Source organism: Balaenoptera musculus, chromosome 2 (assembly GCF_009873245.2).
Source record: "Balaenoptera musculus isolate JJ_BM4_2016_0621 chromosome 2, mBalMus1.pri.v3, whole genome shotgun sequence".
NCBI lineage: Eukaryota > Metazoa > Chordata > Mammalia > Artiodactyla > Balaenopteridae > Balaenoptera > Balaenoptera musculus.
In genome coordinates this window covers 84537967-84551194 of record NC_045786.1, presented here as the reverse complement: position 1 = coordinate 84551194, position 13228 = coordinate 84537967, and the positions used below count along the sequence as shown (strand labels likewise).

The 13228-nt window shown below is 38.3% G+C and overlaps 1 protein-coding gene and 1 long non-coding RNA gene across 7 annotated transcripts in view; one reads left to right on the top strand and one right to left on the bottom strand.

The window, feature by feature from the left end:
• The window catches only part of LOC118890332, an 86003-nt gene that overhangs the window by 13201 nt on the left and 59574 nt on the right, over positions 1–13228 (bottom strand). The window lies entirely within an intron of this gene.
• SLC12A1 (solute carrier family 12 member 1) overlaps positions 1–13228 on the top strand; it is a 93068-nt gene that overhangs the window by 47367 nt on the left and 32473 nt on the right. For all 6 annotated transcript variants that reach the window (XM_036843038.1, XM_036843039.1, XM_036843037.1 and 3 more), the window contains 3 exons: positions 3399–3498; positions 4276–4387; positions 12023–12163. In XM_036843038.1, the coding sequence (XP_036698933.1) occupies positions 3399–3498; positions 4276–4387; positions 12023–12163 (353 nt within the window). The remainder of the gene's footprint in view (positions 1–3398; positions 3499–4275; positions 4388–12022; positions 12164–13228) is intronic.

Here is a 13228-nt window from a genome sequence, read left to right as displayed (position 1 = left end):
CAGCTTCTATGTGTTTAGTTGTGCCATGTGTATGGTGGATATTAATAATATAATGTACTATGATAACAATAGTTAAACTCGTTGAGCACCTTAAATGTACTCATTTAATCCTCACAATAGTGCTGTATATTAGGTACTATTAGTCCCATTTTACAAATGAAGAAACTAGAGTTCAAAGAGATGACCACTTGCTGAGGTGACCGTCAGGATGGGATGGAGCTGATATTTTAACTAGAGTGTGTATGATACCAAACCCCACAAGCTGTCCACTATATCACCTTCTAAAGTCCTGATAAACAAGATATAGTCCCTGTCCTCAGGAAGCACAGTCTTACACATAAGCAATTAACTATACTACAATATAGCAAGCGCCGTGAGAGTGACATGAACAAGTTACTCAGAAAAGGAGAAGAAATGACTAACTGTGAGTAGAGATGTACAAGAAAACTTCCCTGGGCTTCCCCGGTGGCACAGCGGTTAAGAATCTGCCTGCCAATGCAGGTGACACGGGTTCGAGCCCTGGTCCGGGAAGATCCCACATGCCGCGGAGCAACTAAGCCCATGTGCCACAACTACTGAGCCTGCGCTCTAGAGCCCACGAGCCACAACTACTGAGCCTGCGAGCCACAACTACTGAGCCCGTGAGCCACAACTACAGAAGCCCACACGCCTAGAGCCCGTGCTCCGCAACAAGAGAAGCCACCACAATGAGAAGCCTGCGCACTGAAACGAACAGCAGCCCCCACTCGCCACAACTAGAGAAAGCCCACGCTCAGCAACGAAGACCCAACATAGCCAAAAAAATAAATAAATAAAGTAAATAAATTTATAAAAGAAAAGAAAAGAAAAGAAAACTTCCCTGGTTCATGGCTTTCGTTCCCAGGGTCAAGCACTCAGTAGGCACTTATAAATATTTGTTGAATGAACACATAAGCTACTTTTTTAAAAAAAGGCAAGAGACTAGGATGGGTTAATCAGATAGAGCCAGGGGAGGTTATTCTAGGCAGAAGAAAAAGTGTGAGTGAAGTTAGGAAGCATGCAAGTGTGTGGCATATTTAGGAAGCTCCAAGGCCTTTAGCACGACGGAGTCCTCGGGTGCTGAGGAGAAGGGGCCTGAAGGTGAGCCTGGAAGGGTAGGTTGGGCCAGATACACAAACTTAAGTGTCGTGCTAAAGAATATGGAGCAGCAAGAAGCTACCATAGATCATTCAGTTGGATATGAACTTTGGATGTTACCTCTAGAACCAGTGAGAAGGATGGATTGAAGCTGGCAGAGGCTAGAGATTAAGGAGTGCAGTACTCAGAGGTCCAGTCTCAGGGGCCAGACAGGCCCTGAGCCATCCTCACACTCTCCTTACCATTACTCCACAAGTAAAACAGAGAAGCTAGTAACTACTTTGGAGGGTGTGCTTTTGTTGCTTTTCTTTATCACTTTATCCATTTTTAACATCAGGTACAATTTATGTATGGTAATATTAACCCCCTTTAGATGTACAGTCTGTAAGTTGTAACAAACTTACCCAGTCTTGTAACCAACACCACAATCAAGATAGAGGACATTTCCGTCATTGCTGAAAGATTCTGCGCAATCTCTTCCCCCCAACTTAGCCCCTAGCAACAACTTTTCTGATTTCTGTTCCTATAGCTTTGTCTTTTCCAGAGTATTATGCAGAACCATATAAAATAGTGTGTAGCCTTTGTGTATGCTTTCTTTCACTTAACATGAGGTTTTTAGATTCATCCATGTTGTTGCAGGTAAAAGTATTTTGTTCCTTTTTGTTGTTGAGTAGTATTCCATTGTATGAATATATCTCAATTTTTTAAAAAATGTATTCACCTTTGATGGACCTTTGGGTTGTTTCCAGCTTGGGGTGATTATATCTAAAACTGCTATAAACATTCACACACAGGGCTTTATGTGGACATATGTTTTCGTTTCTCTAGGAGTGGGATTTATGATTATATAATAAGTGTACACATAACTTTATAAGAAACTGCCAAACTGTTTTCCAAAGTAGCAGTATCATTTTCCATTCCTAACAGCAGTGAATGGAAGTCCTATTTGCTCTGCATCCTTGGTAGCACTTATTACTGTCAGTTGATTTTTTAAAAAAAATTCTAATCGGTGTGGTTTGGTCTGCATTTTCCCGATGACTAATGATGTCAAACATCTTATTTGCCATCCACATATCTACTTTCGTCAAGTGTCTGTTTAAATCTTTTGCCCATTTTTTGAGTTGTTTGTTTTCTTATTATTCAGTGGTAAGACCTCTTTATATATTCTAGATGCAAATCCTTTAGCAGTACATGTTTTGCAAATGTTTTCTGCAGGTCTGTGACTTGTTTTTTCATTTTCCTTACAGTTTTTTTTTGAAGAGCAGACATTCTTAATTCTTATGAAGTCTAATTTATCATGTTTTTCTTTTATGGTTGGGCTTTTTGCTTCTAATCTATCTTTCCCTAATCCAAGGTTACAAACTTCTTCTGAAAGTTTTAATGCTTTAAATTTTTAATTTATGTCTCATCCATTTTGAGTTAATTTTTGTAGTGTGAGGAATGGCTCAAGGCTGATTTTTTTTGCATATAAATATCCAGTTGATTAATAGGGCTTTTAAAAGAATGAAAGAACCTAAGCTATGCTAAATGCCCAGTGCATAGTCAACACAATCAATATTAATCTTCTTTATCTCCAGATAATTATATCTCATCATTTTCCTGGCTATTCTGAGCAAGACTGCGGAGATGGTTCTGTCTGCCATCTGGGATGAATCTGTACATTCCCATCAGGGACTTCTTATAAAATTTAGAGGATCCATCTAATATTTAATTTTTTTAATTTAAGTCAGGACATGGCAGTGCTTACCTCCCTTGTTATGAAGATTAGGTCCTAAAAAAATTAAACTAAAATGCTTGCTAAAGATTGACCCTCTTCATGGACACCTGGAAGTAAGAATTCCCGAGCTATTCAGTTTCATTATTCAAATATAAAGATTACTGCACACTGTCTTATGTATGCAGAAATGCCTCTTTTCTTTTCAGTTTAAGAATTTGTGAAGACCTCTTGAATTTATTCAGGGGCTGACCATTTTCCCAAATCTATCTGCCTGCAATGTGGTTATAACACAGCCTATCCCACCGAGTAAGGTTTCTTAGGCTGCAGCTCTAAAGTCTGATCCTTAGCTGGAAAGAGAGGTCTCACTTATAAGAATTCACAAAGTGTTCATAGAAGGACACACTTCTCTTTCTAGGAAATACTACATTATGTTTTCTCTTACTTGGGTGTTCGTCACTGCTGACATAGCCAAGGAAAATCATAGAAGGGGGTGGCTTATAAAAATATTCACAGTATACAGAGGGAAGCTGGGTGCTTTTATGCCAGATTTCTCCTTCGTCCACAGATGTGAACTGGGGCTCCTCCACACAGGCTCTTTCCTACGTGAGTGCTTTAGACAATGCTCTGGAACTAACTACAGTGGAAGACCATGTGAAAAATTTCAGGTAAAACTGGCTTCTCAGGCATCCTGGTGTTACTTCACATTAGAAGTAGCTTTCCTCTACGGGAGACCAATGCACTAGTTACACGCTTTATGGATATATTCTAAGATAGGCAGTCTTACAAAACTGCCGCATTTTCACAACAGCACCTCCTATGAATGAGTGCTTCTTTTCTTCTACTCTGAGCTATGCTCACCCCCAGCTATAATCTCTCATAGTGCTGGCTGTCACCTTCCATGAACAGATAGAGAGGGGATCTCAGTGACATGATTTCAGAGAGATGTCCCCAAATCCCCACACACATTAATCATTGTTGCTGTCTCCATTCAGCTTAAGGCTTTGTGGCTTACTGAATTCCCTTAGGAGAAGTTACACTCTAAGTTCTTCATTAGTTATATCTTATTTTGAATGGAACCTCAAACCACAAGCTTTGAAAGGAGGGTGAAGGAAAATAACATGAAAATACTGGTTGGAAAAGGACAGGTTGTATTGGGGATTTGGGATAGGGTATTGTCCAGAGGAAAAAGACAGGGGGAACCCAAGACTACCTTTTCCTTACTTTACATTTTTACTGTCACTAACTAAACTAAGAATGCAAAGATGGCAAGATTCGCAGGAAGTCATGATGATTCAAGACTTCTAGTGAGAAACCCAAGAAATAGGAGAGCGGTTGTCCCATTTTGCCAAGCCTTCTGTACCAGCCCATTCCATTGGGGTGGTTCTGGGCTCACAGGCTTCTTGCCATGGCCAGTTCTCACATCTTCTCTTCTCCACTTCCAGGCCCCAGTGCATTGTCTTAACAGGGGGACCCATGACAAGACCTGCTCTCTTGGATATAACTCACGCCTTTACCAAGAACAGTGGCCTTTGCATCTGCTGTGAAGTCTTTGTGGTAAGAGCCACTTCCTCCCCTGAAGGTGCTTTTTCCTCCCTGCTCACTTGTGTTCTTTTAGATGAGCCTAACAGGTACACACAGTGATTGGAGAATGGCAAGGCAGTTTGGACAAGGACGCTTTTCCTTGATTCATATAGCAAGGACTAGCAAGGGCCCATGATCCTGAACTTAAATGAGTGGATACAATGTGTTTCAGATTTCACAAGAGACCAACTAAAAGTGATAAATATTTCTAAATGATGGTCTTTGAGTCAAGGAAAAGAGAATTGGCTCAGAAATAAAATGAAATTATTTGGGGTGATAACTGTCCCCAGAAATATGAAAGGATAGAATAGAAAGGATAGAGCCAGAGAGCACTATTATATAGATTAACTGATGAGGAGAGAGCCAGACAGAATGGCCTTAAATGAAAGCATGTAGAATCTAGATTAAATATTTGGATAAACTTAATGACACTACAGATATCTAGGGAGTTAAACCAAGTTCTCCATGCCTTAGATAAATACTCAGAGCTGAATGAGTTCCTTTTTTGTTCAGGAAGTATGTGGTAGACTAATGATAACTTATTCGTGGTTTTCCCAGGAGGTATTCAAAGTAGATGCTAAACATTTAACCATAATTACTGACCAATCACCAATCTATAAAGTGAGGAGAAAGCATTAAAATTATAACAAAATAATAAGTCTAAATTCTCCAAACCAGCTACTTCTACTTGTATTCGCACAGTGTGCTCTCACGTGCTCTCTCTCTCTCTGTGTATGTGTCTCCCTGTTTCTCTCTCTCTCTCATGCCCACATACCACTCAAAATCCTCAACAATGCCAGTGTATTATTATCGTACTTACCTATTCTTCAAAGTATTTTCCTACAGTTTTTCTTATTTCAATCTACATAACAGGCTAGTGAGGCAGAGAGGAAAAGAAGCCCTGTTCTCACTATACTGATTAGAAAAGTGAGATTCAGGAAAATTAAATTATGCACAGGGTCACATGACAAGAAAGAGGCAGAGCCAGCATATCGGTCCAAGTCACCCAATTGTGCTCTGTGTTACAGCATGAGGAGAAAGCCTTAGCAGACTTGTATCCCTGAGAGTGCTGTCAGAATCAGGTACCACTCCCGAAACTTCCAATACTTGCTGGGGAATAGGGCTGTCAGGAAGCTGCGTAACCCTGCGGCCAGCCGACTGTGCAATGATGCAGGGGTTAATTCACCACATGTCATCATGACCAGCACTTAAGCATCTTTTTACACTTGGCAATACTCTAAAATGCAATATGAAGCAAGCTGGTCATATTCTCTTTCCTCTCAGTGCTTATATGATAATAACTCAAACAATATAACTCAATGTAATAATCCCGTAGTGGGTAGAGGGAATCCTACTGACTACATAAGATTGACAGGTTAAGTAATGACCAACAGTGACTCCAGAGGATTTTTAAAAATCTTATCAAGAACCCTTCTCTCGTCTTTGGTGCCCTGGATTAGTGGATTTCATTTTGGCCAATAAAACACAGGAGCCAGTTTTGATGGAATAAGCAGTTTGGGGGGCTTTTCTTCTCTAGCAATTTAGAGAAAACTTAGTTTAGCAGGCAATAAAATATCTTTAGGACAGGAGAAATGAACTTGGAGTATAAACAGTCATATATTACCAAGGGAGAAAAGGTCTTTTTATAGAGATGAGATATTACCTTAAATTAACCCTTTGCTGCTTTAACTATAATAAAACAGTATGATTCTGGAATATCATTTCATGTGAAATAGGTACTTAGGTCTGTATCTCTAATGGCCCTGGTTGTTTGACATGTATATTGGACCACTTTATACAACACTATGCTGGTCCCTCTGAGTAAGGCCCAAGAGCCTTGCTCCCAGGTGCTGAGGTTCTCTTGGGGACAGAAAATAGTTACTGTATCAGTTACTGACTTTCCAATTAGCTACCCTCTGTGAGCTCCTGGGGCTGCAGATGCTGTCAGCATTTTTCAACTCCATGCTGTTGTCAATCATCTTTGCAAAGAAACAGATGGAAGGGAATGTAGCAGAAGTCGACCTACCATTAAATTTTTTTTCCCAAAAGCATAGCGGTTGGTGGTTAGGCCAACCTTGTGGCAAAGGTTAAATGGTAACAATGATGTTGAGAGATAACAATTTAATTTTTAACTCTAGGAAGTTCATGCTCATGGACTTTTGAGACACACAGTCAAGTTCTGAATCACTGTTTTGCCACTTATTAGCTGTGAGTCCCTTGGGCCCATAATTTAGTCTCCCTATGCCTCAGTTTTCTCAGGTATAAAATGGGCACAATAATGATGATGATGATGATGATATGATGATGATAGCACCTATGTTTGTTACAGGGTTGTGAGAAATCTGTAAGATAAGCTTTCTAGTAGTCAGCTCAGTGTCTGTCAAATAGTAAATGCTCAATTAATTTTAGTTGTTACTGTTGATATTGTCATTATTATGGTATATTTTCGATATACCATGGTTGCCATTTTCATTCTGAAAATATATCCCCTTCAACAGAAACCTAAAACACCCTCTCTTAGAGAAACCAGGTCCAAACTTTGGATCTTGGACTCTTAGGTATCCAATGGCTTGATCAGGATAGAATAGTGAGATACGCACTCCCACGCAACTAATCACCGGACAGCAGGCTCTGTGCTCCATCCCTCTGGTGACCTCCAGTTACTTGACGTGCTGACATGAAGTGCCATACACTACAAGGAAGGAGCAAGACACAGAGCTCACTGGCATTTCGATGCTGGTGGGTAGACAGAAAACACATGCCCCCAGCTGCCATTTCCTGCAAAGAGGCATTTTTAAAGGACTAGACATTGTAGCCCTACAAGCTGCTGAAGTTGAAATTAAGAATTATTCTTTTGCTGGGCCCCAAGCCCACACTGTAGCCTTCCAACTATTCAACTAACTCTTACACTCACCCATCAGAGCCTCTTCCTACCTCTTGCCTTATTCTACTAAGCCTAAAGATTTCAGATGAGGGACTCCTCATCAGGACAAATTAGGGGATACTTTTTAAGGAATGCAGCTTGGTAACTTAAAATAATGTCTATTCTTCTCCTGTAAATTACCTTATAATAAGTCAGTGATATACTTATATCCCAGGAGCCTTTATATTCAACATGTAAGTAATTTTCTTTTTCTTGTGTGCCTCACTCCTCTCACCATATGAAGACTAGGAGTAGGATTCCACCTTCTAGCATCCCCTCGTATTTCTGAGCATAGCCAAGTTCAGTGGGCTCAGCAACAGGCAAATATTAAGTCAAGGGTTGTGATCTCCACCAATTCTACCCTATGTACCGTGGCTTAAAAAACACTGCCTTTCTTTGTCAGTTAGTTTCCTCACTTATTCATAGTAGCTGGAGAGATAGTAAAACCAATCATTGCAGATTACTTAGTTTGGACTTATGTACCCTTAATTCTCTGGGTACACTACATTCAGTTCTAAAAGTATTACACTGTCAGTTCATCAAGAGAAAAGGCATCGTGCTTCAGCAGTCACTCACTCATCTACTTCTCAGTTTTGCATTTAAAGGAAGGTTGTTTTTTTTTTTTTATTAAAACAAATATACTTTAAATACGGAAAGGTGGCCCAATTGATCTGGGATTTAAAATGCCAATTAGATAAAGTCATTATTGCCAGAAAATGCAACACTTACTTCTTTTCTAAATTTTGTCTTAAAACTGCAAAAGGCTTTCAAGTTTACAGTGGCATCTTTTATTAAGTACATTGTGTTGTGTTGGCTGAAAAATAAAGATTTTTTTTTTTAGATTGCTTCTATTTTTTATTTTGAAGCGTTAAGAAAAATATTAGGTTGAATCATGTGAAATTTACATTTTTGGATGTCAAAAGCTGTTGAATATTGGCAATTTCATATGACGAAACTATAGTCAATAAAACAACACCCATATTCTACTTCTCCTAATTAACAACAGTTAGCATTTTTCTTAGATGCTTCCACTCACTTTTTAAATGAAATAAACCATTGCACATCAAGCTAAAGTCCCCTTTATAGCTGCTCAGCCCCAGGGATCTCTCTGTCTCCAAAGGCAATGTTATCTGAGTTTGATTGATTTTCTTCTAGTCATTTCACCTATGTGTACCAAGATGTAGATCTATTTTGATTAATGTTTTCCTACTCATTAATATTCTTTAAACCTTGATTGTCCTGTTCTCCCCTCTCACTGTAAAGAAGAAAAGGAATAACTTTTGACCAGCTTCCTCATATAGATCCCCTTTTAACAAGATATCACCCTGTTACCCTTTCTCTCTCTCTCTCTCTCTCTCTTTTTTTTGGAAAATTTACAAAATATCTTAATAAAGCCTAAAATTCTCTTTGAATTCAAAGAATCTCTTAAGAAAATTAGAAAATTCAGGTAAGACAACCAACTTTTAACTCTACGGCTCATGGAGGGCAGTTCAAGCATAGATAACACAGGGAAAATTAAAATTTCCATTTTTTTTTTCTATTGTCATCCTTCTTTTAATCTCAACTTTCACCTCCGTCTAGAAGAAAATGCTTTTTTTAGATGAATTTATTCTTTTATAGTCATTAAGTCTCTGTCATGATGTTAATAAAATAATGACATGACAAAATACGGGAAGAATGAAGTGACCTATGACTGGGCACCATGCATCCATGGTGAAATGAAATATGCACCAAATCAGAAAAGGAAAAATTTTCTTTCCCACAGTTCCAACCAGAGAGGCAAGGAAAGCAAAGCAAAGACAGACCAATAAGACTCTTAATGTTTTAAAATGTAAGAGTTGGAAAGAACACTGCATTTGGCCCAAATTCCTCTATTTGATCCCAATAATATTGGAAATCCTTTGCAAATTCTTTTTCATAATATTCATTTATTTGAAGTAATGTCACATCAGTTTCTTCTCCAGACTAAATAATTAGAATTCCTTTACCCCTTTCTCAATCAATGTCAAAGTTATAATATATACAAAAGTTTTAGAGCTTCTTTGTTCAAATCCTGAATTAACTTATATACTCGTATTTTGGATCCTAACTGAGCTAACCTCTATAATATTTTAATTGGGTGGTTAAATTCATTTTTGTGACTATGACGTATTTGGATGTTGAATAATTATATTCCAGTGTGTCTTCCCTTTCTGTTACTTCGCTTTTTCCATATTACATTTGTATTGTAGCCTTGCCTCACATTAATACGTGTGCTACAAGGATATTATAATTGCTTTTAGCCAAGAGAGATTCTACGTGAAATATTTTTATGACTTCTCAATACGGCAAATTTAGGCACTAAAGTAAATCTCTCTGTCACAATTAATGTTTAATTTGGATTTCTGTAATACTAAAAGATATATATTAGACTATATTTATTTAAATAAATGCCAGTTTCCCCAGGGGTTCAAAGTCATAGTGGTACAACTCAATATACTCATAGTCTGATACCTTTCCTAGCTGTTGGTTATTCTTCTATGTCATGGCTGTTGTTACCATTCAACTTCATTGAATAAAATATTTCTTCTTTCTTTTGCAATTGATGGTGTCTAGGATGACCAAGAAGGACTAGTGGTTGAAATGCATTGACAGTTAGAACCCTGAGCAAAATTTGATCTATAATGACATATGTTTCCTCAGGCTAGGTCTTCTGGTTTAATAACTATCCTTCCTATGCCTTTACCTTCTCCATCTTCATTGGAGGTTCTTATTTTTTAACTGTAATGTAAGTTATCCAAACTGTTTTGATATGTTGGTAAGTTCTAGAAAACATTCTGGTAAAAATAAGTGCAAAAAAGAATCTGACCCAATTTAAATAGAATGTTAAAATGGAAGTGACCCCAGAGAATACTAGTGTTGTATAATAGACATATAATATGTGCCACAAATGTAATTTAAAATTTTCTAGTAGCCAATTAAAAAAAGTAAAAAGAAACAGGTAAATGCAATGCATCCAGATTATCATTTCAATATACAATCAGTATTAAAGTATTAATGAGATATTTTACATTCTTTTTTTCATACTAAGGCTTCAAAGTCCAGTGTATGTTTTACATTTCCAGTACCTCTCTTTATGGACTAGTCACATTTCAAATGCTCAATATCAACATGTGCATAAGGGACAGTGATGGCCTAGACAATTTCCTTATTCTTATAAATGTAGAGCCCACATTGAGAGAAAACAAATGGCATACCCAGGGTATCAGCTAGACAGTGCCAAGAACCAGATCTAAACCCTACACTCTAGCTCCCAGTTGAGCACTGTTTCAGCTCTGTTGTAGAAGAGACACAGTGGTGGAATAAGGTCTGGGACTTCAACAAGATTGTGAGGACTCTTTTATTATAATAAGAATCAACTTTGGATGAGCACTTACTATATTCCAGACATCATACTAGGTAGTTTATTATGACTGCTTGAGATGACCTTGCAGGATAGCTATTTGATCCCTGTTTCTAGAATAACTTATCAAAGCTCAGACATCATTAACTACCTCCAAAGTGGCCAAACTTAGAACCCAATTCTGTCTGACCACAAAACCTGATATCTTTTTCATACACACCACGCCCTTTCTCTCCAATCCAAGACCCTCTAAGACTACAACTCCAGGCATGATCTGAGGACGAGCAGCATCTGTGTCATCTGTGAGTCTGTTAGAAATGCAGAATCTTAAGCCCCATTCCAGTCCTGCTCACTGCTTTTTACCAAGATCTGAGGTGGTTAGTAAGAAATCTAAGACAATTCAATAAAATACCAAATCTCTCTATGAATTGAAAGAATTTCCCAGGAAAATAGTAGATTTCTACCTTTGTCAGGCACATGGTAGATAATCAGAAATACCTTTGGGATTGATTTGAAACATGCAAAGACTAGCGCTAGCTTGGACATTTAAGGAAGAAGAAACAGGAACAGAAATCTTAATTAAAATGAGCTTCCAGAACTCAAATCTTGAAATTATAAAATGCTTCATCTACCGCCGCAACACCTGCCTCCTTCTCTCTTAATCTGTTCTTCCTATGCCATAGGTATGTGAATTTCTAATCCCACCAACCTCATTGAGTAGTGGGAAATGTTAATTCAAATAGGAGTATGTCAACATTACACAGGGAAAAGTGGTACAAAGGTGTCTTCACCATACACAAAAAGCAATGAATGGGCCTAATCGAATTGTCAAGATGTGGTAGTTCCTGCCAGGATTTGCAACTCACCATATTTTGGCTCCCAGGAGTGCTGTCACATTTCTTGAAACTGGGCTCTAGCTGAGATTTCCTTGGTGTTCCTAAATGTGGCTCTCGCTATAGAGTCGAAGGTTGATTGTGAATTTATCCTCAACTTCTTCAATCACATTTTCAGTATTTTTCTCATGTGCCATGATGCCCTCAGCTCTTTCTTTCGACATGAGGCAGTTAATTAAGTAGGTGCTAATACATCTAGACATTCTGCATGGAAATTGAAAAATGTGAGCAACCCAGCTCCTCTCCAGAAGGTTGAATTTCTGTGAATCCTGTTTAGTGAGGTGTTTTCCCCTCTTTCCCATTTCTTAACTCAATGCGGGCATTGCTGGCTATTTTTGTCCTTTAGAAAACAACAGCAGTGTGATGTATAATAGCAGGGCTTCTAACCAGTATCTGATTGTGTCGTACAGGGACCGCGCAAGCTGTGTGTTAAAGAGATGAACAGTGGCATGGCAAAAAAGCAGGCCTGGCTTATAAAAAACAAAATCAAGGCTTTTTATGCAGCAGTGGCGGCAGATTGTTTCAGGGATGGTGTCCGAAGTCTCCTTCAGGTAAGGCTGGCATTGAGGGAATGAGTACAGAGGCAAAAGACAATTAATTAGCACTCCATTTTAATGAAGCTCCCAAATGGAATGGCTCCAGTTAGGCAGACTAGCATCAGAGATCGATGCAGGTGGTTAAGGAATTCATTTTGAATTCCTGGGGATAGGCAAAGCTAAAACAGAAGCAGAGAGGTTCTATTACAATGAACTATGAGTGATTCACTGGAAATGGAAAATGAGGTTGCCTTTGGCCAACAGCATATATTCTGTCCCCATACTTATTGAAATGCAAATTTGTTCTGATCGTTGACGACATTCAAGATCCTATTAAAACTTCAAACTATTTTTACATCTCATACTGAATATAGCAATGCTCAAGTCAGGCATTCTTTTCCTTTTTTCTTTTGCAAATGGTGTGAGGGCAGCTGCAAGACTGGACTAAATAAATTCCTGGTGATCCCGGGCATAAAATCTCCCTCTCCTCCTAAATTATTTCCAGAATGTTAAATAAAATGTAATAATATCTGTGGTTCAACACTAAAACCCACAGTCCTTCCATCTTTTTTCCCTTATTCTTTCCTTTTTCCTCACCTTCTATAATAAATATATAGAGTCTTTCCCTAGTTCTGATTTTCATAATTTAGAGTGCCAGGGAATCCTAAAACAATCCAAGAGAAACTCAGAAATTATAGGGCTTGGCTTTCTAATAATTTGGGCTTTAATATGGTTGGGAAAACCTGATTCTACATATACTAAATGATGTATTTAGCTTTCAGAATTGCCACCTACAGGAGTGTCAAAATTCAGGATTGCTTCCAGGTAACTCTGATGGCTTATACGGGCAAGAAAGAAAACATGTTGATTAAACTGTAATATTTTGGAGAGTAAGAGTATTTGATGCATTTCTGTCTGCAGAGAAACCATTTCTGAAAGATCTAGTACCCCCATGAGTCTCTTTTCATCTGCTTTTAATTTGATAAACCACAGAAATAGGTGTCATTGCAAGATGCTGATTTTTCTTTCAGTAGTGAGTTACTTTTCAGTAGCTCTTTGGTTAAATACGTTGGGAAGGTT